The sequence below is a fragment of the Vidua macroura genome, chromosome 4 (assembly GCF_024509145.1).
Source record: "Vidua macroura isolate BioBank_ID:100142 chromosome 4, ASM2450914v1, whole genome shotgun sequence".
NCBI classification, from domain to species: domain Eukaryota; kingdom Metazoa; phylum Chordata; class Aves; order Passeriformes; family Viduidae; genus Vidua; species Vidua macroura.
The window spans coordinates 7,104,044-7,130,925 of NC_071574.1; the positions used below are offsets into that span (position 1 = coordinate 7,104,044).

Consider the following 26,882-nt stretch of genomic DNA (forward strand, 5'->3'; position numbering starts at 1 on the left):
GGAAATTTCAGAGGGAAACTGGGATAATTAAAATAATCTTGTTTGGCCCATTGCCAATTCTTTCATCTTAGAAAACATTGCTGTGGAGACAGGCACGGATCTTATAAATTAGTCTAGTCTGACTAGCTCTCATCTGACATTTTTGAGCATTGAACCTTAACGAACATCTAACATGCAAGGGCATTTCCGTGGGACAGTTAGAATACTTTTGCTTTCATAATTTTTTTTTTCTTTATTGGGTATTACTTGAGATTAAGGCTGGACTAAGTGAATCCTCAGGTTAGTGTGGTATTTCCTTATGTAGATTGCATCACAAAACCACTCCAGAAGAAGATATTTCTGTGAGTAAGACTTGTATAAATTAAATTACAAAGGAAAAAAAAATTGTCTGGAAAAGCTGAAATAGAGATTTAAATACTGTACAAACTCAATAGAACTAAAGCTACTCTTGTTTTTCAGTTTCTAAATCTTGAAACCATAACATTTTCTCCTCCTGTGCTTAATCTAGAGTGTTTGTAATAAACCACCTTGTCTGCATGCCAAGAGATTGCCACAGAGAGAAACAAATTGCTGCTGATGACAGAGGTAAATCTTGTTATTCTGAAAATTATTCCTCAGGCAGCTTCTCAGTAAGTTCGTTTTCCAAATGATTCCTGACGAATCAGTGGCAGCGACTCAGAGAGGAAACAGTTGCTCCGAGTTCTGCTGTGGTGACACTGGTGTGTGCCTGGGAGCCCTGGCAGCTGGCTGGGAGCATCCATGAGCATCGATCCATAGGTCTCATTCCATACGTCCCCTCAGCAGTACTTACGGAGAGCCCTTAGATGGTGCTGTATGGCAGCGCTCAGCCCGCCGGCACCTCCGCTGCCTTAGGGATGCCTGTGCCCCACCTCAGGGCTAACATTTGGCCATACTTCAGTCTGAAGAAGGTGAAAAAGCAGTCTCTGGGCACTGTTAATTAGGATGAGTAAATGAAATCTGTCAGTAGAGACATATTAAATATTAAATTCAAACATGGATTTCAATAGCTGCTGTAATTTAATCCTTATAAACTTGAATCGTGTCATGCTTAAACTTCCATGGCAAATGTATTGCTCTCTGTCTGTAAAACAAAGGGCTTTTAAATAATAGTTAAGGAGTTTTTAAAGGGCATTTGAGGATCATCCTGATGGATGAATAGTGAGTGCGCACCCTGGGAACTTCCTCATGTAAATATGGGCGTGGTGGTGTGGCTTTCGGGTTAAATCTTCCAGGCTGTGAAACTCTCTTCATTTCTAAAGAAGTTGGGATGCAGATTTAGGAATTTGAGTTGTGATGTCAATTACAATGGAATTGAAATGGAATTTCCTCTAGCAGGATGAGTTTCAAGCCACAGAGTAAATTTTATTTGGAAACTGTTGGTTAAATTATTAAAGAGAGTTATTAGACAACTCTCAAATACCGATGGTATCTTTTGTAACAACACAGGAGAGAAGTGAGATGTTGAAAACAAATTGATCTCTGCCCCTTGGAAAAGAGTTATGTGACTGTTTTTTTTTTCTAAAAAAAAACAGCCTTCCTATAGTTTCACTGCATGCTTATGCACGTTCCTGTATTTTGTTAGTGTTTTCCACCTGTTCCTGCAGCTTGAGGGGGTTAAACCTGGGAATATTCTGCCAAAGCAAATGAAATATGAAATAGTTCATGTTTTCAGAATGACTTCATTTAGTCGTGACTTTTATTTATTTAGAGTGAGAGAGAAAGAGCTCATGTTATTACAGTCTCCACTCTCTCTGCTCTATTTTTTCAATCTCTGGAACTTCCTATAACCCAGCTTTTCTTTTTTGACATTTGAAATGTCCCAGGCTGCATAAACTGAGTATCTGCTATGTGTTCCTCTCGTCCCAGTAATTCTCATCCAGTGGTCCCTGTATGCTGTTCTTTTAGGTGTATCCTTTACCATTATGTGGATTGTTAACATTACCCTGAATTCTGCTGCCATGTAGGTGGGACCAAGCACTGAGATTTTCTTTCTTGTGAGTTGAGAAAGAAAGTCTGGCTTGAAAACACTGACAAGTTACCGGGTGGTGATTTGTAGCCTAAAGCCGGTGGCTATAAATTCTCACCTGTGAAAAGAGAACCTTGTAGCTCTGCACAATATGTTCTTCCAGCTGCAGCTGAATTTCTGCACTGTTAATATCCTTAAGCAGCTGCAGCAATGTGTCACACTGATCTGGCATTTTGCATACCCAAAGCTCTGCTTCAATATTTGAACTTAGTAAGGCACTCCACTGAGCTGAGAGGGAGGCCAGTGTCGCTACAGCTTTACAGAAAAAGAAACAGCACCTGGGAGGTTAAAGCAACTTTCCCTCACCATTCAGCAAGTCAATGGTAGAGCTGGAATTACAGCTCTGGAGGTTCCTGGCTCGTGCTACACCAGGCTGTGGAGAAAGGTCATTTCCCAAAATAGTGCAGAAGGTTTGTTATTGATAATAGGGCAACAAAGGGCTCTAGATGTATTAATAGGTGACTGTGTGCCAATCTTAGTAATGCATAATTTAGCAGCTTTGCAAAATGGGCTACATCATATTTTTCTGCAGCAGTATCACTTTCACAGTTAGTTTTGTCTGCTTTACTCTGGATAGGTACTTTTGTTTTGGCTCTTCTAACACAGTTTTATTTAAAGTAAATAGGGACATTTACTAAGTAGGCATGAAAAGCCTCCTGATTAGCAGCCACATTAAACTGCAATATCCAGCTCACCTTTCAGGTCAGCACAGCTCCTCTGCCCCTTGGAAGCCACTGAGCACAGCTCTGTCTGCCTGAGGAGAACAGAGAGGTGACAGAGGATTTTGGTGGCAGTCGTACCTGGCAGTGCAGGGGATGGGGTACAATGATGGGAGCCCACAGGGCTGCCAGCTTTGGTGATGGCCTTAGGCCTCCCAGGGAGGCAGGCAAACCCATCCCCACCCAGTGGGACAGGGTAGAGGGTGCTGATATTTGTGAAGGGGTTTTCATTGAGATTTGGTCCCAGCTGTTCCTCAAAAGACCTTGGGGATGGGGTATTTGGTAGCAGTTGTTGGATCTTGCAGATTTCTACTTCAGTCTTTTATAAAATGCTGTTGATCCCCTTTGAACTCTTGTACTTCAGCAATGTACTTACTGAAGGATTTTGTTTCTTCTCAAAATGAATTATTTGACCTGCTAGGTTATTCAGCAAATTCAAAAGTACTGTGTAGGAAGCAAGTTTATTTTTTCACCTGGATCTATGCATCTGCAATTGAAAGAAGAAGAAAATGGTGTTTTGCCTTAGTCAAGTCTGAAGAATTTCAGTGAATAATGATGGGAAGAATGACAATGCAAATAGGTATTGAATCAATTTATTCAGTCTCATTAGGGTTTGAGTTTGGGTGAAGAGTGTCCAAACAGGAAAACATCAGGGAAAGAAATGTGGAAGCCAAAATGTGTAAGGAAAGTTAAGCAGAGCATCCAGAGATGGCAAGGGTGCTGTTCTCTCCTCTTCATGTCTGTGGATACATGTGTTTGAATTAACAGAGCAATGTCAGCTTTATGTGCTGCATGTGCCTTTTAATGCTTGTTGGTTGAAGTAATTGGATCTACTGTGGGCATTGGGAATGCCAGCTTGGCTCTTAAGGTCACTGACTTGTGAACGTGACCTTCTGGAAGTCAAAGCACTGGAGAGCTTGCTCTGTTTCATTCTCAGAGGTACCAGCCATAGTAGTCACTGCTTTGAAAAAGCAATGTCAATGTTCCCTGCCTTTATCTAGTTTGTTGTTTGTGCTGAATTGTGATGTGTTTTGTTTTGTTCTTGTTTTATTAATTCATCTCTTAAAATATCTTCTGGTGGATTCAGAGTTTTTGAAGTTTGGTTGACCTTTTTTTTTTTCCCCTGTGTGTGTTTTGCTTTGGTTTTTTTGAACAACAGTTGAGTTTTCACAACTGAAACTGGTTGGTCAGAGATGGAATTGTAAATGTTAGTGGTTTTGAGTGATGTTTGGTTCTTGATTGGGCATCCTGCTTTCATTCCTGCAGATGATGAAGTCAGCCAGATGTAGTCAAGCAGTGTCCCATAGGAAAACCAGTACACTTTCTGGGAGAGACAAAAACCCCTTCTTGTGATTGAGGCCAAATGATTCATGGCAAATGCTAAAGGATACATAATTTCAGCCTTGACTACATCTGCCTTCCCTACTAGGGAACTCAAGAGAGGCCCGAGTAAAATATCCTATAAAAACAGAGATAAATGGTCTCTCTAGAGTATCTCAGTTCATGCTCCTGGTCTGGAGCATGCTTGAGTTCTTGTGGCAAGAAAGGGAGGTTTTAAGGTCTGTGTGGTTTGTATTTTCTGGCATCAAATGGTTCTGTGGTTCTTCACAGTGTGAATCCTTTCCAGGAGCTCGAGGAGTTGCTGTCAGTCCTCAACTTTCCCCGTACAAAGCTGTCAAAACATACAGGATTAAAGCACCAAGCATGGCATGGAACAACCCATAGGTTTTGTGGCCCATCTGGATTGGCTGGCCTTAGAGCAAAGCAATCATGGTGCTGGTGATCAGATTGCCCACCATAAAATTCCTGGATGGTTCACATGGGGACAGTTGTGCTTCTTCAGAGCCTCTTTAATTCTCCCTAAAAACTCACCAGGATATACTATCATGTTGCTCCTATCAAAGATTCTGTTTTAGGTGATTTGAATATGTTTTTTCCCCAGTCTTTAGCCTTCTTGCACCACACTGCTCCTTAAAAACGCTCACATTACCAGCTGAAATTTGCATCTGCTATAGGAATTCTGTTTGGGACTGTGGGTGGGCTTACTCTGTCTAGGTAGTGATGTTGTTTTTCTGGAGTTAGGAGAGTTTAGACCTCCTCAAAACTGAACTGCTTACAATGGATTTGAGTAATTTTATGTCTTGCTAGAGAGCCTTATTTTTTTTGTGCTGCTCTGTGGCTTGATCGGGGCAAGCAGCACGTTGTATATCTGCCTGCACCTGCTTGGAATTGATGCTGTGCCCTGGGTGTTGTGCACAGATTTACTGCTGAGGTAAGAAGAACAACCACTTGTTACCATCTTTTTTTTCCCTCTCCTCAATGTGTCAAACTGCTCCATGGTCCTTTGGAAGTGTATTGGACTACTTGGAACCAGGGGAAAAAAAAGTGGTGAGCAGAGTCCTAAATCAGATGTCTTAGGTCTCATTTCCTTCAGAGTTCTGCATTTCTTACTCTTTTTGGCAAGGGTTTTTTCACTGCTTTGCAACGGGCAAGAGCTGCTGAGGATATAAATTGTTTTGTTGCTGGAGAAGAAGCAGGGCTGGGAAAGTCAGGAGTCGCAACTGTTGTGTAAATAGGTTTAAGGGCATAACTTTTTTGAAGAGGACTGTTTGTGGTTAAGAAGTTCAAGGCATTCTCTTAGTCAGGAAACCTGTTTTCTGTGGCCTAAACAGATTAAAATCCACTTGGATCATCTCACAAACACCTTTTTTTTTTTTTTTTTTTTGCCTGGATATCTTTTGTTTATGTGGTATGGCCTTGCTAAAACTGTCCATTTCTCAAAGTTTCCTTCTGCTCATACTTTTAGATTCTTATGAAGGTGTATTGTATAATTCACACAATAAATGGTATTGTGTATTGTTCTCCTTTTCCTTATTTCTCCCTGTAGATGGAAAGCTACTAGAGCTGGGGTGAAATCCATGCTATGTTTAATTACTAAGGGCAAAGTCCCACTTTTGCAAAGCACTTCTTTTTCATTTCTTTCCACTCTGTATCTTTGCATCTCTGTCTTGTGAGTTGTTTGGCAAAGGCTGACAGACCCCTTTCTAGCCTGATAGGGCAGTGCTGGCCAGGGGTACCTCACAGGTGCAGCCCTCTTCACCACTATTAGATGAGGGAAAATGCATTTTTCATCTGGAGTTAGAAAATGATCCACACTATAGTCCCTTGCTTAAAATCCAGACTGTTTCTCTTCAAGAGATGCTGAAGTTATATAATACATCTGACTGGCTGATGCCACAGTATGGAGCCTTTATTTATAGATGTGTATAAATAAAATCAATCTTCCTCTACAAACTGTCAAATTGTATTTCCCAAAAGCTGAGGAATCTGCAGTTCATTAAACCTGGAGATAATGAATGACCCCAACTCTCTAGAAAGAGCACCTTTTGTTCAGAAAGACTGGTTTGTTTTTATCTGGCTGCTGACATGAGTTGTCTACAGTTTTTTTCCTGCAAAAAATGAAAATATTGTTTTTGATGTGTTAAAAAAGTTACTGCACAATGGTATGTAGTGTAATTATGTTAATTCGTGTTATGAATTAAAGAGATCCTGAATAGTTGAAGGTGTGTGTGGTGATAGGAGCACAGACAAACCAAGATGTGCAGGCAGGGGATGAGGAAGGGGAATTACTTAAAGGTGGTGTTCATCTTCTGACATTGTTTGTTCAAGGGAGGGAGTAGATCACTGGCAGCAGGTGCCCTGAGCACTTGGTATGGCTGGCTGCTGTTCACCTTTTCGGGATGTGGGTTTGAATTAGAATGTTATGTTTCATCATTATCAGGAAAAAAGAACCACATTTTGAACTGTGTTGCTGATAGTAACCTGAAGGTTAACTCCCATGCCTTATAAATTAAGAAAAAAAAAAACAATTGCTTGTCTTCATGGCCAGCCTATGAGACATGGAGGATGCATTGCCCATTTCCTAGTTAAGCTGCAATAATCTGTTTTCTGACTCCTCTCATGTCCAAAAAAAGCCTGCAGGCCCTGTCAGGGCACAGCCATATTGAGCTTGCTGGTGAGAAAGGATTGGTTTCAGGACCCTCCAACAGGTCTTGATTAGAATCTGGAACTCCTGCCTCTCCATTCCAGGAGAGTTTTATTGCCAGTCTCAGCTCCTCCCTGTAACAAGCTGAAGACTGGATAGGGTCTGGCATATGCTTAATTGTCCATTAGCAAGAGAAAGTGTGTTAATTGCCAAGAACCCCCCAGGATCTATTGGGCTGGGCAGATGGATGGTGTGAAGACAGGCTGCTGTCTTCTCTTGCCTCTGCCCAGTGTCCCAGATTGCCTCCTGGAGTCAAAGGGGGTGACACTTTCCCCATGCACTTAGCAGCAGTCTCTGTCTGTGGCTGGAAGGTTTCCCTGTGTTCTCTCACCTTGCTGGGAGACCTTTCAAAGGTCTTTGGAAGAGGTGGGAGGGTATCTTTCCTTGAGGGTAGCTTTCTTTGCTGGCTGTGCTCTTTATGGCCAGGAGGGAAAGGGTAAACAAGGATACCGTCAGAATTCAAGTTGAAGGCATCCTTGGGATGGTGTAAGATGTCAGATTTCACCTGGCTTGACTGACAATATTAATTGTGTTCTTGGGTAAGTGCTTTTTCCTTTTTTGTTTGCAGGAAAAGAGTCTTCAGAAAGTCCCTTTCAGAAAGCTTTTGATGAGATGATGCGAGAGACTTGGCAGTCTTACGTTGGAAGCAAGATAATTGATTTGAGTTTGTTATGACACTGCAACTTGTTACAACAAGCAGTCTGTCCTCTGCAAGAGCAGAGCAAGAGGAGAGCAGGTCTGTGCACTTCTGCTGGGGTGGAAATTCTCTGGCTTTCAGTGTTTGCACAGTGAATTCAATGTCAACACATGTACAGACAGCAGATCTCGGAGGAGTCAGAGGTAAGTAACCTGGCTTTTTGAAAGTTTCTAGAAAGAGCTGCAGAGCTAAGGGATTTCTTCTGAGTTTTTGGCCTGTCATGAACTGGCAGATGAGATGGGAGGAGGTAGTCCCAGGTCATCGGCAGTGCCAAGAGCAAGCTTTGAACCATGAAAGCTTCTGGCGGGTTAGGAAACATTCCCACTAGACATTTCAGAGTCCTGGCCTCTTGGCTGCCAGTGACAGTTTTAGGTGATCTTTTTATTTATATCTGGCCACTACTATTGAGTTGTCTCAGTTCCTCTCTTAGACTAGCCCACAAAACTGAAAAAGTTCAATGGAAAGCAGATTTTCTGAGCAGCGCAAAACCGTACCTTATACATTTTCTTTTGGCTTTCTAAATGTGGAGGATTCTTGAAGTCTCTGCCACCCAATAAGGGCCTGGATCTTGACAAGCTATTGATTAGGTGACAAAAAAAATCTAATGACACCACTCATGGGCTGAATGGCAAATACAAAAATTGAGTGCAGTTATTAGTTTTAATAGATTAGCCAGAGGATAGTAACAGTGTGAAGATGGGGAAGAAGACTGGACTGGCTGAATAGGGAGCTTTTGGTGAACTCAGGGAAGAAAAATAATTTCTGGCCTTTAGAAGAAGAGGCAGACAACTCAGGAAAAGTACAAGGATGTCATTAGGTAATGTAGAGAGAAAATTAGAAAGGTGAAAGCTCAGCTGCAACTCAATCTGGCCTTCCCTGTGAAAGATAATAAAAAAGTGTCTAAATAAATTCATTCATAACAAAAGGAGGGCCTTGGAGGTCTTTTTCCACCTTAATGATTATAGGAGTCTGTGAAATGAAATACATTTATTCTTGAAACATGATACCCTAATTTTTGTGAAGTACTTAAATTCACCCTCAGATATATTTTCCTGGTTGGAGTTGCTGGAGGACTGAATTTCCTGGCTCTGACTTAGAGAAATCTGTCACTTTGAGTAGGAATGAAACTTGACTGATGCAATCTTATCACAGTATCACCATATAAATGGATCTTATTTATTTTTAATTGAAATGTCAACTTAAAAGATGCAGTGCATATTTTTAAATCACACTGACATTATATTTAGATATTTTCATTAAGTTCTGGGTATGCAGTCCCATTAAAAATAGGGAGCTAAGTATAAAAACATGAAGTCTTAATGCTTGCTTACTAAATATTCAGTGTGCAAGTGGGCATTGCTCTGGTAACACCTGTGAATAGAGCTATTTTGGTACATTTAAAAAGTGTCACTGGCATGAGTGACAGCCACCAATGTATTCATATTACTTCAGAACCCTGATGATGGAAGGAACTTTTCTGCAACTATTTATCTTTACTTACATTCCCGTCCCATTTAAAATGTTTTTCTCAGTTTCAGGAAAGAAGGATCCAGTGATTTTTATTGTTAAAACAAGCCCTGCTTCTAACTCTGCTGGAATGCAGCTGCACACTATGTACTGGAAATCTGGATGCCAGGGAAGTGTTAATCCCTGCAGTCAAGGAATACCAGACATGGATAGGTTAGTTTGTCTTAATTTGTTTTGCTGGTTCGAGCCCGGAGCAGGGCCTAGACCAGGCTCATGTGGTAATTTGTGGCAACTTGAGGCAGTGAGAGCAAACTGGGAGAAACCTGCTCCTGTTCATTGATGTAGTCTAGCATCCATGGCTCCAAAGTCCTACTCACCCATGTGTGAGCACTTTAGTTAGGGCTTTGACCCTCCCAACTGGCTTCCTGGTAAATGTCTTAAAAAACAAATTCTTTAGCCTGGCGTGTGAATGAACATTCCAGGCTTAAATAGCAGGGAAAGAATCAAGAAAGTACTTGATGCTTTGTTGACCAGCCAGGAAGCAAAGCCTATTTTTGGGTTTGGTCACTTTAGGCTGTGCTGCAAACATTGGCATGGAGGTCTAGGGGCTCAGTGAGAGAACATTTTTCTCTTCTTTATTTAAACAGGCACATTCCCAGAAGAGTTACATTCCAAGGTTTACACTTCCAGTGAAATTCTGTCTGAGAAGTGCTGGAAAAAGAAAGGTAACTGATAGAAACTAGAGGTCTGAAAAGTAAAGCAGAACAGAACTAAATGCAAACAGAAGAGGAACTTCTACTACAGAAACTTGAAGCTTTTTAAAATTAATTATAGCCTAATCTGGAAAGAAAATTGGGGAGGGGGTGCTTTTTTTTAGAGTTGTGCTATATGTTGATTTTAATCATGATTAAAGTGGAGGGAAACAGAACAATTATGAAGAAAATCAAAACAAAGCAAAACCAAACATGGAAACCCTTCCCCATTTTAAATAGGGAAATAGGTTGCCACAGGCTGCAAAAATAGTGCCATACTGTCACTTGATGCTCTGCTCTTCTCCTGTACAATTGTTGGGTTTTTTTGGGGGGATGCTTTTTCTTTTTCTTTTTTTTTTTTTTTTTTTTTTAACTTAATGAAACATTTCCAGTCAGTGTGTTCCCCTACTCAGTTCCAGCTCTTAATTTCTTCCCCTTTCCCTTTCCTTGTCATATATGTAAATCAAACCCCTGCCAGGTTGGTCAAAGGCAGGTGTTGTGCCCATGTGGAAGCCCAACAGCTGCATTCCTGATGTATTGCCTGGCATCCACCTGGATGGCTTTCCAGGATATGTTCCCAAGAGCTCTGCAAGGAGCATAAAATCCCAGTATTTGGTTCAAATGGAACCTGTGAATTCAGTTGAGGTGTGTCCCCATCCCTTTTCCAAGGGCTGTGCTGGACATTGAGGCATCAGCTGCCCCATGTTCAAGGTTAGCTGTTAGTTCAGGGATTTTTTAACTGCATCTCAGGGAGTTTTTAAGCTTTGGTGCAAGATGCCTTTTTCCTGTGCAGACTCCTTGAGTGCTCTGCACTGGGGAGATGATGTTCCATTTGCTGCAGCTCCACAGACACTGTGGTGGCTGGCAGACTCCAGGCAGGAGTGATTGCCCTGGTGTTTTATTAGCTCCCAGAAAATATATAGCAGGGAAAGAGGCCATGCAGGCTCCAGCACAGTCTGCCTGAGCTCTGACCCCTCGGGCAAGAGGCTACATTGCTTTTACAGCCAGCACTTAACCTTGCTGCTAAGAATTGTCAACAAGGAGGCCAATTAGCAGCAGATAAGATGGTGGATGATATAATGCAGATGTCTGTCTGTTAGGAGCATAACTGATGTATTTTTAATACAACAAGGATCTTAAAACATGGCTCTGCATAAATGATGCCATCCCCTCCACTGTAGAGAAGCCCTCTCGACAGTGGAGAGTTACAGAAAATTGTAGGTTTATTGTTTTAGTTTGGTTTGGCTTTTTTTTTTTCCCCTCCAGTAAATTCTCTTTTAAAGCTTTGTTCTGCTAGGATTATGATGACTATGGCATGTGTAGGATTGTAAGAAATAACTATGACAAAAATGACAATTTTAGGCTTATTTTTTTTTTTTTAACATAGATTAAAAATGTACATAGATCCAGAATGAAAACAGGGCACTTCTTGTTTTCCTGAAAGAGTCAGTACACAACTGGAGCTGTTTTCTGTAATCAGTTATGGATATTGGAATATTATCAGAAAATACAGACTAGGGAAATTTGAGTTAATTGATTAAAATCATGCAGGCCTACAAGGCTGTTATAGCCTCCTGCTGCAAAGGGCAGGGGCTCCTTATCATATCTCAGCATGTCACACTAACACCCCTCTTTGGGTGAACACAGGGGTTTTCTGTCAGACTAAAGCTACAGGGGCTGATTGCAGACAGTTCATGTTTTGGTTGAGACTGGCAGTCAGGATAATTCAGTAAGATAATGCAGGGCCCTCACAGCTTATTTTAAGTAATTCTGCAGTCTGGTTTTAGTGATTTAGAACTTATTTAAACAATTGAGCCACTTCTTCATAGAATCACAGAATGGTTTGCACTGGAAGGGACCTTAAAGTCAACCAGTTCCAACCCTCCTGCCATGGACAGGGACACCTTCTGCTGGACCAGATTGTTCAGAGTCTCCTCCAGGCTGGCCTTGAACATTTACAGGGATGGGGCATCCACAGCTGCTCTGGGCATGATTTGCATGATTGCCTTTTAATTGCTAGGATAACTATTTATGTCTAGTGCAAAAAACTCCACAGAGAGTCTCAAGTCTCTGTATATTTTCTATATTACAGATACAGCGTGGGCAGGAAGAGAGAGAGAGACACCACGTCTTCTTGAGAGACACCATGACTTACCAACTCTGTGTCAAAGCTTTTCTTTCAGCTAAAGAGTCAGCAGCAGAAGAGGAGCAGTGAATTCCAACATGCAAAACAGCAACATGTACAAGGTACTGTTAAAGGCCCTGAAAATTAGTATTCACACCTCAGGTGAGTAGAAATAATAGAAGAAATAAGAAGTTTTTTCAGTTGAGTAGACATTAACACAGCCCTAACTGCAAGAAAAAGGCAGTCCACATGTATTTAATGTTAACATTAATATATCTGAGGATAATTCTTATCTAATGAACACCCAGATTCTTTCCTTGGTTAGTGTTTAAGTAGTCTAACTTTCTTTTAGGATGTTGAGTATCTTTTCTTGTTCAGTGGAGTCAGTAGTACCTTTGCTTCTTGGAAATTTGTGTGCTCTTAGGGTTTCCATCTTTAGTGTCCTCTGTGCATTTTAATTGTTCCAATAATCTCTGGTTAAAAAAAAAGGTTTTTCTAAAATGCTGACAAAATGAGTACACAATATTTTTACAATTAAAAATAAATTATTTTCATGACAATGTAATAGTGCACCATGTTCTTTCATTCGCTGCTTGGCTCATCTTTAAGGAAATTTCCTTGACTTCATTTGGTTTACTTCCAAGCAAGAGCAAGTCCACCAAACTACTGCTTAAGGATCTGATTTTTTGGAAACGCATGACTGAGCAGAGTGCGCAGAAGAGGAATTATCCCCCTTGCAGAACTGACCTGGAAGGTTGCTACAAGCACAGAGCCCACAGAGTGAAGTCCTGGAGCTGTCCTCGGACTATTTGCTGTATTTCCTCATCAGGAGTGAGAGACAGAGCTTTCCTTTACAATTTCAAAATGGAAGATTAATATCACTGATAAAAAGAAAAAAAGTGAAGTCGTCATCTTCTTGTCTTGTAGGAGAATCCTTTCCCCTCCCTCCAAATCAACTCTAAATATATTCAAGGTCAAAAAAAAAAAAAAAAAAGAGAGGAAGGAAAATCAAAAGAAACCAGAATATAGCCAACCTTTTTAATTAGAGTATATTGTACTTCCAAACTGGATACACTAGAAATTGGCAATGCAACATAAGATGCAAAGAAATATACCAGTTACTGTCAAAATGACCCTGTACAGCCTTATAATGCAAAAAGCTTTATACAATACAAATTTTTATTAATGTACACAAACCTTGACAGAATGATATTTGAACATAATACAACAAGTAAAAAAAAAAAAAGAAGAAAGAAAAAAGTGCTGAGAACTTTAACTGAATTACTGAATGGAAAAACATGCCAGCTTTCATTAAAGAATGCATAGTGAAAACCAGTATGAAATTACCTTTATGGTGGGGGGAATTTATCAGAACTGTTGGTCATTAATCAGTAGGGGGAACCTCTGGAGAGCATTCCTGTCTTTAGTCTTGAACTGCAAACAAATTATTTTAATATGCAAGAGCTCTGATAAATAGGGTATTTTTTTTCTTAAAAAAATAAAAACCTCCTAACACACTTTTCCTTACAGAGAAAACTTCTATAACTTGCCAGAAAGGATGAATTTATCCTTCCCAAAGTGCTAAACAAATTTCCCAGGTACACTAAACATTGCCAGGTCAGATACTGGTGCAGTGGAACATGGTCAAAACACATGGCGGTCGCATGCGGGCAGCTCATTCTTGGAAGTTCCAGCCCCACTTAAGCTGCCATTTGGTTTAGATACAGTGGCCTATAACATTCCTCCTTCTTCTTCCTCCTGGACAGCTGTACAGGACAACCTGCAGTTGGTGTGAAAAACAAGCTTTTTGATTTGGGAGTGTTTGGTTTTCTGTGGTGTGGTCAGAGATGCACGTGTGGAGCGTGTTTTACAGAACTGGTAGAGCTGCTGGATACAGATTGCAGATTTCTTGCTGTCAATATAGTAACTATTTTATGCTCTGAGTACTTCCCAACACAGTATTTTCTATTTTGTCTGTACTCCCAGGGAGGTGTGAGCAGGAGCTCTGATGGAGTTAAGCATGGAGAGCAGGGCCCTGAGTTAGGTAAGTTGTTTACAGAGCTTTACACGCAGTTTGGAGCAGATGGATTTTCTTCACTGCATAGACAGAACCGCCAAGTGCTCATTGGAACCAAAACTGTCTGCTGGAATGTAAACAAATGGTGAGACTTCTCTGTCCTGTAATTAATAATGCCAAATGATAACCTGATATGATTTTGGATATTTCCCCCTTGTAATAGCTCCCAGTATAGTAACAGGAGCGCGCAGATTAGGATGTCCTCCACATACAGGAAGTATTTGGTCATGACAGTGGAGAATGTTTGGCCATCTCAGTACAAAACAAATGTAGGAATCTTGCAAACGGGTTAAAGTGATGCAAGTTTTGCATCCAGAAAGTCTTTCTACACAAGCTTCATTTAAGAACTAATGAAGATTGAGTTACATTTCTACTTGTCCACATGGGCTAAGAGCCCTTGTGGACAAGAAATCCCTTCCTGAACTGGGTTGTTGCTTTCCTGCTGGGGTGGTTGGATTCCCCCATCCCACAACAACCTGTAGAGGAAATTCCTTCAGGACAGCACGAGGGTGGGTAGATAGCATGAAAGATGTGACTCAGGGCACCTCCTACAGTGGCTTGGCCAAGGGACAGGGACGGGACTGTGGCAAAAGCTAAGTCAGACACTTCTAATAGCTGGTAAAAGACAGCCAGATCCAAATCCAAGAGACACCACGGAAAACAGTAATTCAGACTGAAGGCATTCCTGTACATCACACAATCATTTTTAAATGCTTCACATTTTATACTTCCAATTGGAAAACAGAGTGCTTTTAATCCCAGTCTTTCTTCCCACACAGTAAGTTGTCTAAGGAACAGAAATCAATTAACGGTCAGTTAGCTTCTCTTGCATTAAGATCACTCTTGGCATTTTGAGATTAACAAAGGTTATACAACCAATCTGCATTCGCTTCTTCCTGCAATAAAGTGCTACATATAACATGTCATTTTAATGACCACAAGTAGGAGCATTAAGTAAGTACAAAGTTAGCTTCCTAGCAGGACACACTCTATCTGCCATCAACAGAAAGGAATAAAGTATTACTGATGACATGGAGGGGAGCGAGAGGACTGTCAAATTTGCAAGTACAATTGAAATACTGAGGGTATAAAAGACAACTTTATGGTTCCAAAAGCATCTTTTTATAGCTTTATATTTCAAAGAAGTTACTGGTACCTTTTCAAATAAACAGTCCACAATTTGTTTTTTTTCTTTTTTTTTTTTTTTTTTGCAAGTGAGAAACAAACTAGTGCAAGACTAAAGCACTGTGCAAAACTGCCTTTTTTTTTAGTCTGAGTATTTATACCCAGAATTTATCCATACCCTTTTTTAAATCCCCTTGTTGGATTTTTTTTTCCCCACCATAGAATTCTAGTTATACAAGTTGTTCCTGCAAAGTAAAAGGTAACCACTGCATAATACAGTATATATATAATATTTATATGCCCTTTTAAAACAAAAGATGTATGCTGTGGCCCAGAGGCAGGTGTTTGTCACACCTGTATAAGAGCAGAGAATCAGGCCTGCTGTGTGGGCGTGTAGGCTGCACACACTTCATATGTGTGGACATACACACTCTTTTCATTGTCATGCTCTCATCCTGCAGTGCTGAAAGCAACTTTTTTTCCTCACCAGTTCTACCCCAAAGCCTCAAACCTTGACAACGGAATACAAGGCATCAAACAATTAAAGGAAGCTGCAAACAGCACTGAAATAATACACCAGTTCTCCCCCTGTCCCACCCCAAACATTGCTCCTGAACAGCTCCACAGTTCAGGGGGAGGCAGGGGGAAGGCAGGGAGTGAGTGTGTGGAAAGGGGAAAAGGATGATTAAAGAAGCCAATCCAAGGGAAGTGCAATAGCAATGTCATGGCACACTACAGGCAGCCTCTCTTCCACGCACCCGCACGCACACAAAGCCCAAAAATAAAATGCATCAATATGTCATCTTACAAGTGCTGATTGCCAATAAGGACACTCTTTTTTTTTTTTCAGCTTAACAAGACAAAATAGTTTCTTAGATAAGAGTACTGGGAACATGCCTCTGAAGGTAGAAGTATGCAGTAGGTCACCTCTTGGAGATTTAATAAAGCAGCTTTCATGTCAATGCAATAAGTATACACACAGAGCCATTTGCTAAACCTTACTAATGATATAGTACAAGTGTTCGTTACCTCTTGGGGCTACGTTTTGCAGCAATGTATAACCTGCTGGGTTTGTTGGGGGGATTTTTGGTACAGAATGCAACTGCCCTCAGACAGTCTCTGCCCTTTCTGTTAGTCCAAGGTAGGCAAGGAAGGAGTGTTTAGGTGAAGAGGCACCTCCCGGTGCAGTCTGAGGTCTGGGTGGATGGAATGTGAGATCGTAGTGGTTTTTGGGGAAAAACATTGTTAAAGGAATAAGGTGGGCAAACTCTGAGTTCCAATATTTATCAAAGCACAGGGAAGTGCCGTTGACGGCCAAGGCTTTCACTGCCAAGTTTGGCTCTGCCCCGCTGCCTTGTGCAGCTGACATAGCTACTGTTTGCAGAGCCTGGGAGGCAGACATAACTGAGAAGGGTGACAGAAGGTTCCTGGAGCTGATCACCGGTAGGAGCGGACTGGCTTCCTTGAAGGTTGAATACTGGCCCTTCTTCTCCTCTTCAGAGCAGTCCCCGTTCTGGTGCTTCTTCACGTGGCGGCTGAAGACAAAAGGGTGGGTAGTCTTGAACAGGCACTCGTCACAGCTGAAGGTCTGGCGTGGAGCATGCTTCAGTTTCTTGTGCAAGTTGAGATTGTCTTTGCGTTTGCAGCTGTAGCTGCACTGGTCACAGTGAAAAGGGCGCTCGCCGGTGTGGACACGCACGTGCTCAATCAGCTTGTTGGCCGTCTTGGACAGGTAGCCACACTGGTCACACTTGTAATGGTTGCCAAGGCGGTGCTCTCGGATGTGCATCTCCAGCTCCAGCTGGTTGGCTTTCACTGTCTGGCAGATCCGACACTTGTACTCCATCTTGTAGTGAGTCTTCAGGTGGCACTCCATGGCTGCGGGGCGGTTCGTGGAGTAGATGCAGAACGGGCACCTGGCAACACAGCAAGGAAGGGCAGGGACAAAGAAAAGAGGAGTCACTCGGCTGGCAGACCTGCCTTCCTGCTTTAACCCTGGCACTCAGCCCCTTTCTGACCTACTAAGGAGGAGAAAAAGGCACTCAGTTCTCCCTGTGAAGCCTCTTTCCAATAGCTGGTTCACCTTGACACATCTCTACTTAAAGGAGGTTTGCCCATTTAATGGCATTCCTAGAAAAACATTGATTCACTCAGAAGGAGCATCCCTTTAACCTTCTGGCTTACCTTGATGGGGTCTTCCCCCAAAGCAGCCGGGGAGTGCAGGGTGGGTGACTGATGCACAGGTACTTTGTGTAACGATTCCTAGTGTTTGCACGAAGTCACTTTGGCCATTTTTTCCATTAAGAAGTGGTTTAAAGTGAGTGTTTACAGATGAGTATGAAAACAGCTGTTTAAGTAAAGATGGAATAAACTTGTAATACCACACGTACAGCAAAAGCTTAGGAATTCCCTTTTATGTGACCATGAACAATAAGCTTGCTGGGTATCCTGCTAGGAGCCAGGCTCTTAGGATGATTTGTAGGGACTCCCATTTCTGGGAGATGAGCTAGCCATGCTGAAGGGGGTGTGTGCTTGGCAGTGTTTGCCTATGGCTGCCTCTGCCACGGCTGGAATTGCTCCTGTGTAGGAACAGGATGTGGGTTCTTCTTACTCACAGCAGCAAGCGTCCGGCCTGGGGTGGACATGGCAAAGAGCCTCACCCCAGTTCCTGAGCCAGGAGAGGCTGAGAAGGGTAGAGGAGGGAATCATGAAAGTTTGGGAAAAAGCCTGAGCTGCATGCTGAACAAGCCTGGCCACCCACCAAACCCAAAACACACCCACAGTTGCTTGGTGCAGCTGAGAGGAAGTTGGTGGGGACAGCTCTCTGCCAGGGGTCTCTGCTGTATTGAACCAAGCACGCATCTTCCACATGGAACTGGTGAGCTCAGAGAGCAGGGCTGGATAAAAACTTATAACTAAGGCATCTGGCTGCTGTCTTCCAACATCCCTAGCTACCACACATTCACTGTTTAGCGGGTCTGCTAATTGTGTTCTGGCATTTTGGATAATTTCTTAGCTGAGATTCTCTCTCTCCCTAAGCTTGTTTTCCTTGCTACATCTGGTTGCACATACAGGTATAATAATAATCTACAAGTTAATCAAGAGATTTTTGAGGAAAGTGAGTAAGAACAGGAGGACAAAGAGATACTAAAACACCTGGACACATTTCCTGATGCACATCAAGTACTCTGATCCAGAGAGGGAGCCTGTCACTGAGGCTTCTAATGTGATTCTCTTTCACCAGAGGACTTGGCTGTCAATGCACACATACCTCTCCTGGGCTGGGTGCTCTCTGGATCAGAATCTCAGATTTTGACCTGGAGCTGGAAGAATCATGTTTTTTTTCTCTTCCCCCACAGCAAACAGGAGACAGAAAAATACAATTTACTTAGATCTCTTCAGGCTCTTCTGGATGCCTTAAAAAAAAATAAATCAGAGCTTTTTCTTAGATACCGCTTTCAAGGTACCTAATTATTACTTGAGTTGGGCAGAAATATAGACTGAGAAACACATTCTGTAGGGAAGACTTGAGTCATATTATGGTCATGGTTTTTCCTTGGTAAACAGAACAGATTTTACTCAGCCTAAACCAAATGTGCATTAGACAACTGGTCTGTATTCCAAGGCAGACATCCCGTCGTTCTGACACAGTGCTTGTTTCTCAATCTGGTCTTCTTCCCAGATCAGTCATCTCATCTCAAGTGACCACAGATCCCAGTCTGTGGAACTACTGAGCTGGAGACCAGAGGCTGCCTGGCAAACAGGACCAGTTTTCCAAAGCTGCAGTGCAAACCGAGGGAGCTGCACGCAGCAACGCTGGACATGGTGCGCTCCTCGTGTTGCAGCCACAGGGCACTGACAACATCAGCCTGCTCAGCAAGAGCAGCAGAAGCTGGGAGCCCTGTGCTGAACCATAGCTGGGCTCCAAGTGGTTCCAGCTTTTTTCCTGCAGCAGCTGGACCAGACAGAGGCCAGGGATGTGCCTCTTTCATAACATCACACTGCCTGCCCAGAGACAAACATATGGCCCCAGCAGTCCCTCCTTCCCTCAGGGGTCAGACTTTGACATAAGGGCACACTCATTCTCTAGAAACACTGCTCTGCACCAAAAGACCTTAAAGGGTCCCACCACAGCCAAAACCAAAGGGCTTTTATCTTAAAAGACTGTATTACTTATTACATGCTAATTTATACAATAGTGATTGTTGTGGGGCATGCAAACAAAGCAGAAAGCATCTAAGTTATTCATTCTTGGAGAGAAATGACTTTGAGTATACAAAGGCTATTAACATTTAAGGTTGTAACTTCATACCTAGAGGCTGTACAGGATTTAGTTTCCTTAAGCCAGGTGCAAAACAGAGCCTGTGCTGGGTGCTTCTTTTTGCTCTGATGCCTTGGAAAAAAAAACTTATTTTGCCAAAAGCTCTTTGCAGTACTGCCTCATTCTCTGTAGGACCCATCATATATTGTTTCCTCTTTGAGCTGAATGGGGTTACAGCTCCTCTGCTGCTAGGTTACTAATCTGCTGTAATGATGCAGATTGGTATCTGCATCCTGAAGGACAGGCCTTGGGTCATCTAAATACAAGGAAGGCCCAAATCTGGACTATTAGTTAACCAACCCTTTCTGACTGACTTCCTTTTGTCCTATCCCCACAGTATTAAGGTGCTTAACACAGTAAAAGTTTGTGTACTTGCTTTCCTTACTTGAGCCCACCGGTGGGGACAGTGTGGCATTTCTTGTGCTCCAGTAATTGCTCAGGTGTCTTCATGAACTTGTGGCACACGTCACACTCGAACATCCGTGTGATCAGGTGGATTTGCAGGTGACGCTCAAACATATTTTTTGTTTTGCAGACAAAGTTACAGAAAACACATTCAAAGCCTGAAAAATAGAACAGGAAACTTAGTCCTTACACTGTGGCCAGATTGACTGCATAGAGAGTGAGAGTTTGTATTTGTTAAACAAATTTTTTACCTTTCTCTGACTTCTCTTCAGTGTTCACTGAGGTCTGACTACCAGGCACTACAGAAATGACCAGTAGGTTGTTTGACCCCTTGTTTTTTGGGGTTATATCTGCATCTTCTTTGCTGTTGGCAGAGTCGCTCAGTGCTGACAGCGAAGATGAAGATGGGCTGTTAGATTCACTGGGTGTCTTCCTCTCTTCAGCTGAAAAACAAAGAACAATAACTAGTTCAGCAGATTAGATGGAGTCTCCATGATTCAGTTTTAAACTTCAGGAAGTACTTATATTCAAAGTTAATTCAAAAGAAGTCTGAAATTAATTGAGCTGATTAAAAAAACCACATTTTTTGGCCTTCTTCTTTTTTATTAGTGTTTAACCACAGTACATCTCTCAGTTTATCCTGCAATTGAGTGCTTCTGTGGTGGTAGAGGTAAGGGATCATACAATTCTACCTCATTTCTGGACTGAAAAGAATCCCAAGAAAACACTTTGATTACTCTGAGTTCAAATGCTTGTCACTTGGAAAGGGAGCAGAATTTCTGTAGGTTTGAGAGGCAGAAACCAAAAGTACCTACTGGTCCAAGCTAAACTTCCCCCACCTTTCCATTTATGTGGATCCAGTGAGTAAATTTGGGATGAAGGATAGAGAAGAATAATCTCCCTCATTGTACTGAAGAGCGTCCTCAGTAATCATTGCAGAGGTAACAGCATGGTCTCAAGATTTATATATTTTTATTAGGATCTCCTTCAAAGATAATTAAAAAGCATGTTATTTAACTGGACCTAGAGACAGAGCTTCTTTATGAAAGAAAGAAAGCATCAGAGCTTCCTTATGTGTGCAATAAATGCATGAAGTCCAAACCCCAAACCCTATCACACACTAGAACTGAACAAGAGGGAGAGTTCCCATATGAGAGCTGCCATGACCCAATGAGGCAAGGATGGGCAAATTATTCCCTCCCACCCATGTCCTGGTTCAACGAGAGCTGTGTTAAAAGGAGACTTCACTAAAACTTCAAATTCTCCACGTGATACAATCCCCTGATCAAGGCCTGTGCAAACACCAGCACGTGTGTACTTGACTTTAATCTGAGTGGCACCTTTAAGATAAAAACGTAGGAATGCACTAATGAAATCTGATGACCCGAGCTGCCAATAGGGAGGATGACTGGATATCATACAGAAAGATTCACTGACCTTGGGGACAAGAATAATACAAATGGAATGAAATTTAATAGCACAGAGAACAAGGTTATGACCTGAAGGGCCAGTAACAAGAATTTTTGCTACAAATGAGAAGTGCTCAGGTTGGAAACAGTCAAGGAAAACAAAAGCAGAATTGGAGCAGAACAGGGGATGAATATGAGCAATCAGTGTTGGGGAGCCTTCAAGGAAGGTAAATGTGATCACAGAATGTTATTGTGTCACCTACTCCCAGTAGCTGCTGCTGGTTTGTACTGCCACCACTGCTTATTTCATTTCACCATGTACAGCTGTGATTGCATATGTCCAGAGCAGGGGTTCCAACAAGAACACATGCAGTGAGGGATTGGTACAGCAGGAAAACTGTGTTCCATACAGGAAAAGGCTCAGTGTACATTTAGAGGGCAGAGTCTTGTTCTCCAGAAATGTACTAAGGGAATAAATACTGTGGAAAGAGGGATGAAAGGTGGAGGGAGGAAAAGCAGGACTGCTGTTTCAGATAGAGGGCAGTTCTGGACAAGAACAATGTATGTGTACTCTGATTATCACTACGACACACACTGGAAATTTTAAAAAGGTCTCTAATCTTTAATGCAAGAAGTCTACAGCTGCCTGTCTCTCGAAATAGTTCATTTAAAACAATGATACTTCTTTGAAGGCATATGCAATATCCTCACACCCAGTCTCTTTATGACCTGGTAACATCACAGGATAAGGAACTGGAGTCAAGTGACCCAGAAAATCCATTCTATTTTTTACTCTGTATTTGCCATATTTGTGTGAACATTTGGCTGAATCACCAGCTGAGGGGCTCAGTTGGGCAGGGTGAAGGAAGAACAAGGGGGTTTTGCCTATCATCAAAAGACAAGTAGCAGTTTCAATCTTTTAGCCATAATAGGAAAATACAGCAGAGCACAGCTCACTTTTGAGCTCTGAGGCTTTTCACATAGCTATGGGTGGTGTTTCTCATTTGCCTTGAACTCTTCTTTATGAAGTGAAGTAGTGCTGAGAGCTATGCTGGCATAAAATCCCTTGAGAGCTTTCCAGTAGTTCATATTTCTGTAGTTCCATTTAACTTATGTATCTGTGAACACAACCAATTGTGTTCTTCTCTCCCTTCTTCTTCATCCCTCCTGTTTTCCCAATTTTATTCCTGGTAGGACAAGAAAAGCAATTTAGCGATGGAAAAGTTGTGCTGGATGCAATCAGGTTCCATATTGTAAATACAACTGTGAGTAGTTTGTGGCAGCAAAAATGCTTCTGGCCTGGTCGCATAAAAGAAATCAATTAAGAAGATTCCAATTTTCTTCTCCTTAAATTATGCCAGACTTCATGAGTTGGACTAAGCATATGGAGCTTGTTTGAAAACTGCTATTGCTCTTATCCTTGGCTATTAAGTGAGCAGGACCAGGGAGCGAGCATGACCTGTTCTGCTATTTAATATAAAGTACATTTATGGTATTGCTGAATCACAGTGTCAACTAAACATCAGCATGAAATTCCAAACTGATGGGCTGGGGGGGGCAAACACAGCAAGGAGCAAAGTTCAACATAATGTTTATTTCAGACTTAGAGCCAGGTATGCACAATTAGCACAAAGTCACCTTATCATAGCTGAAATCAAAGCAGGATTTTGTTGAAATAGTAAACCAGAAAAACAAATGAAATATTTGACTGACTCCAGCAGGAGAAGGGATTTGGGGGATAAGGGGAATAGGAAGAAGAAGGGCTAAGTAGTCCTTCATGTATTTCACTAAGCTTGAAAATTGATCTGTACTACCAGATTATTTGCCTGGCTGGAGTCCAATTCTCTTCAACTTTGAGAGATCAGGCCTTAATTAGCAAGCATTTCAGTGAAAGCAGAGTGCTAATGGGAAGTGTGAAGGTTGGACCTAAAAAGCAAGGAAGAGAGAGATCACTGCAGCTGGGAGAGAGGGATCATCACCTGTGTGCTTGTTGTTGACATGAGCCTTCATATCTGCCTCTTCCATAGTGACAAAATCGCACGCCGTGCAGCAAATGGAGAACATCCACTGCTCCTTATCCACGTGGAGGGACATATGACTGACAAACTGGACATTCATCTCTGTCTCAAACCCACACACATGGCAGCTGCAGGCAGGAGAGAATTCAAGAGTAAAATAAACATTAAAAACCAAACCACAAACAGAAGCCAATCGCCTTTCCCCAAATTTGCAAGAAGAAACTCACAGCACAGCTTTCTGCTCTTCCTCACTGCTCAGTGTTCGCTGCAAAATTCTTTTGTCTGCTGAACTGCCTTTGAACTGATGGTCATGCCAATGTGATTAAGGGCAGGCACAATGCAACAATCCTGTACATGCTATAATGATGCTAAATAATCATAAAGTTAATTAAAAACTACAGATTCCAGATGCTGTGCATCACCTAACCGATTCCTTTGGGCAATAAGAGGCACTGCAGCTTTGCCAAGATGTTTAGTACAGCTGATACACTGACAAACAGAGAGCTTGCTGCACACTCCAGGAGTGATTTTCAAGCCCTGGAATGGTTCCCATGCCAAACTGGGATCTTGTGCAAAACTGCCTGGTAGTTTCAGTGTAAGCAAGTAAAAATGGGTTCAAACATTTCTTATGCTTGACTGGAAAACAGTAGTCTTCAGCTATGTGAATAATTAGCAGGGATACAGATTTTGCAGGCAGCACATAAACAGAGTGATACTGAGAGGCAGTGGAAAGGACCCTTTAATTTAACTTTCTTTGCAGAGTCCTCCTCTTGCTTTGATTAGGCCATTAACATTTAAAACAAGCCAGAAAGATTGGAAAAGGCATATACTCCAGGGCACTATTTTGCTTTCCCAAGGGGAAGCACTAGATAATCTAATCCAGCAGGTCTCATTTATTTCTTACTTCTATGATTTTGTAATTAAATCTGCTCTTGGCACTTTGACTAGAAGTAAGCGTGATTTGGTAATCTGCTTGGCCACTAGAGTGCACATCACAGATTGCAGAGTGCACAACAGTGCATACAACAAGAAGAATGTCTAAATATCCATTTTATCTGAGCAATTCCTTTCAATTTTTCAGGCACATTCTCCTGAAGGTGTTCTTTCTGTCACTATGTATATACATTTCACCAAATGTATATGTCTCTAGCAAACAGAAGAAATGTGTAGATTGATACAACAATTCTTGATAACACTTTTAAGCTATTTGATTTCATAGATTTGGCTGAGGACAAGGGAACAATCAGAGGCGACTGGAAGCACCGGGCTTTAGATTCACTGTGAATCCATGTACATGATGGGATGTTTCCAAACACAAAACTTAAAGGAACACTGCTTAAAAAGTTTGAGGGGCTTCTAAGAGCCCAGCTGCCTCACCAAACCTCTTAGAAAAACCAACACCACAGCAAACCCCCGAGTCCTTCCCAATGGCCAGCCAAGTCAAACAGCACGACGCAGCCGGCTGGGGTTCACTGCCCATCCTAAGCCAGATACAGGCAAGACAAATAGTGCAGTCATGGCTCCAAGCCCGCAGCAGCAGAAGGGTGGCCTTGTCACACATCCTCAGCAGGCACGGGAGGCACAGCCCTCGCCTGGGCGCTCACCTGTAGTAATAAGGGTGCTTCTTTCCATCGCTGCCCTCGGCCGTGACGGCGCTGACGATGTCCTCGGTGTCGGTGCTCACCAGCTTCACCGAGTGCACAGTCAGGTGCTGGTTCAGGTTAGCACGGCACTTAGCAGCATAGGGGCACAAGTGGCATTTGTATTTTCTCTCTTCTGAAAAGAGGAGCAGAAAGATGTGAGTGTATACCTCAGTCTGAAGCCAGCTGCTTTGAAAGCTGCCAGTAACCAAGCGCGCATTCCTTTGGGTTTCTCCAAGCAGCTTTCAGGATGAGGTACTTTGGAAGCTCGACATTTTAGAAGTTTATAGGAGCCCACAGCAATTACTCAGAAAAAAAAACCCAACTAATTTGAAGGTAGTTTAGGGCAAGCTTTTTTAATTTGCTCTACTATTTGTAGTTTGATAATATAAAAACTTTATAAACTGGAAAACTGGGGCAACTGCTGTTCTGGGAGCTGCAGCAAAGCCAGTGGAGAAACAGGTCAATAGTCTACAATTATTTCCTTTACCCAGCATATTTTATTTGATTTTTGGACTTAGCTATTGTTGAGGTTGCCCATGCTATCACTTGCAGAGAGCTGATAGTTGCTGATTTTGTAATGATATCTGATGGTAGGAGGAAGGGGGACACTGTATATCATCAGTCCAGTTCCAAAAAGGAACTAATGAAAAAGCTCACTCAAAGAACAGTCGAAAAAAATAAACTAATTAATCATGAGTTTCTGATGCTTCACAATTTTAAATACTCCTCCTTTTGGTTTTAAATTAATAATTTCTAGATCCTGGCAGCACAGTTTTTGTGCATGCCCCAGGCTGTATTTTGCAAAGGGTTGATTAAAATAGCTAAACATTATGTCTGCTTTTACAACCTTTTCCTTTGAGTGTCTGCTCCTCTAAAATTGAAATATAATGCTACAAGTGTGAGGGGAAAGGCATTCCATAAAGCAGCTTAGGACTAAGGAAACCCCACTAAGACCATGGAGCATCTGAGCCTTTTCAGGATGGCTCTGCTGGATGGCTCAACATGCACTGGCATTATACCAACAGGATTTCTCAGCACTACATGGGAAATTCTTGCATCCAAGTGTTATTTTATGCAGTGCACCTCAGCAGGCTGACAGAGTGCATCGTCCATATAACAACTCTGTCTCAGCTGATTTGAAGCAGATTCCCTTTAAGAAAGTTGATATGGAGTAGAACAGCCCCTGTTTCTCTCAGAACTGTATGATGAGAGCAAAGATGAATGAGTTATTCAATCCTTTCAGTTTCACAGATCTAGAACACCAAGGCCAAATCTTTTGTTGTTCAGTGACACTTGAAAAGTTCATCAGGGAAATGATATTTCTGTTCAAAAAAACCCCAATCCGTCCAAAAAAAAAAAGGCTGTGCCTTCTCTTCAGAACTCTATTACCAAGCTTGGTTATCAGTTGGTGTCTACAGTCTGATCTGCTGGAACCTGGACAAACTTGAATCGACAGGTTTTGTAAGGAGTCATTTCACGTAGGCTGCAAAGAAATAAAATGTTCACTCCCTAAGCCCACTCTGACATTGTGTCCTGCTCCTGCACTTGGCTCTGCCCCAGGTGAGCTGAGGATGGCTCACACACTCCTCTCCTTACCATCTTTCTCCTCCCTACAACAAACCCCACAGAATTCCTGAGTGCTGTGACAACCACAGGCAAGCCCCGCCTTACCTGTGTGCAACAAGAGATGCCGGGACAGAGTCTGCTGGCGACCAAACACTTTTCCACACACATCACAGGGAAACAGCTGGTCGTTAAATTTCCAAGATGGCAATCCATTTCCCACCTCCAGCCCCAGCTTTTCTGTTTCTATGCCAAAAAACACAAAGGCATCTTCAGAACTCGGAAGACTTGCAGATTTCATTCAGTAGAGCCCTGTAGGCGTCATATAAAATGCAGCACTTCGGCAGCATGCTGTGTGATCTGGCACATGAGTTCATTTAGAAAGGAAACTCCCATTGCTGGAAAGGAAATGAATCTTTCATACAGCATCTTTCATACACACTCTAAAGCAGAACACTGAGCCAAAGCG

At 42.1% G+C, this 26,882-nt stretch overlaps 1 protein-coding gene and 1 long non-coding RNA gene across 2 annotated transcripts in view; one reads left to right on the top strand and one right to left on the bottom strand.

Moving 5' to 3' along the window:
- Positions 1–506: 506 nt before the first annotated feature.
- LOC128806456 (uncharacterized) lies at positions 507–12,361 on the top strand. Its single transcript, XR_008436827.1, has 5 exons — positions 507–585; positions 7,380–7,651; positions 9,041–9,188; positions 9,623–9,700; positions 11,820–12,361. It is a non-coding gene; the product is annotated as an uncharacterized LOC128806456 (long non-coding RNA).
- A 515-nt stretch (positions 12,362–12,876) lies between these two features.
- Positions 12,877–26,882, bottom strand: part of ZNF827 (zinc finger protein 827) — a 100,519-nt gene continuing 86,513 nt past the window's right edge. The window contains exons 9-14 of the mRNA XM_053976011.1: positions 26,522–26,659; positions 24,812–24,983; positions 23,169–23,335; positions 20,032–20,223; positions 19,761–19,938; positions 12,877–16,970 (exon numbers count right to left, since the gene is read on the bottom strand). Coding sequence (XP_053831986.1) covers positions 16,163–16,970; positions 19,761–19,938; positions 20,032–20,223; positions 23,169–23,335; positions 24,812–24,983; positions 26,522–26,659 — 1,655 coding nt within the window. The 3' untranslated portion in view covers positions 12,877–16,162. The remainder of the gene's footprint in view (positions 16,971–19,760; positions 19,939–20,031; positions 20,224–23,168; positions 23,336–24,811; positions 24,984–26,521; positions 26,660–26,882) is intronic.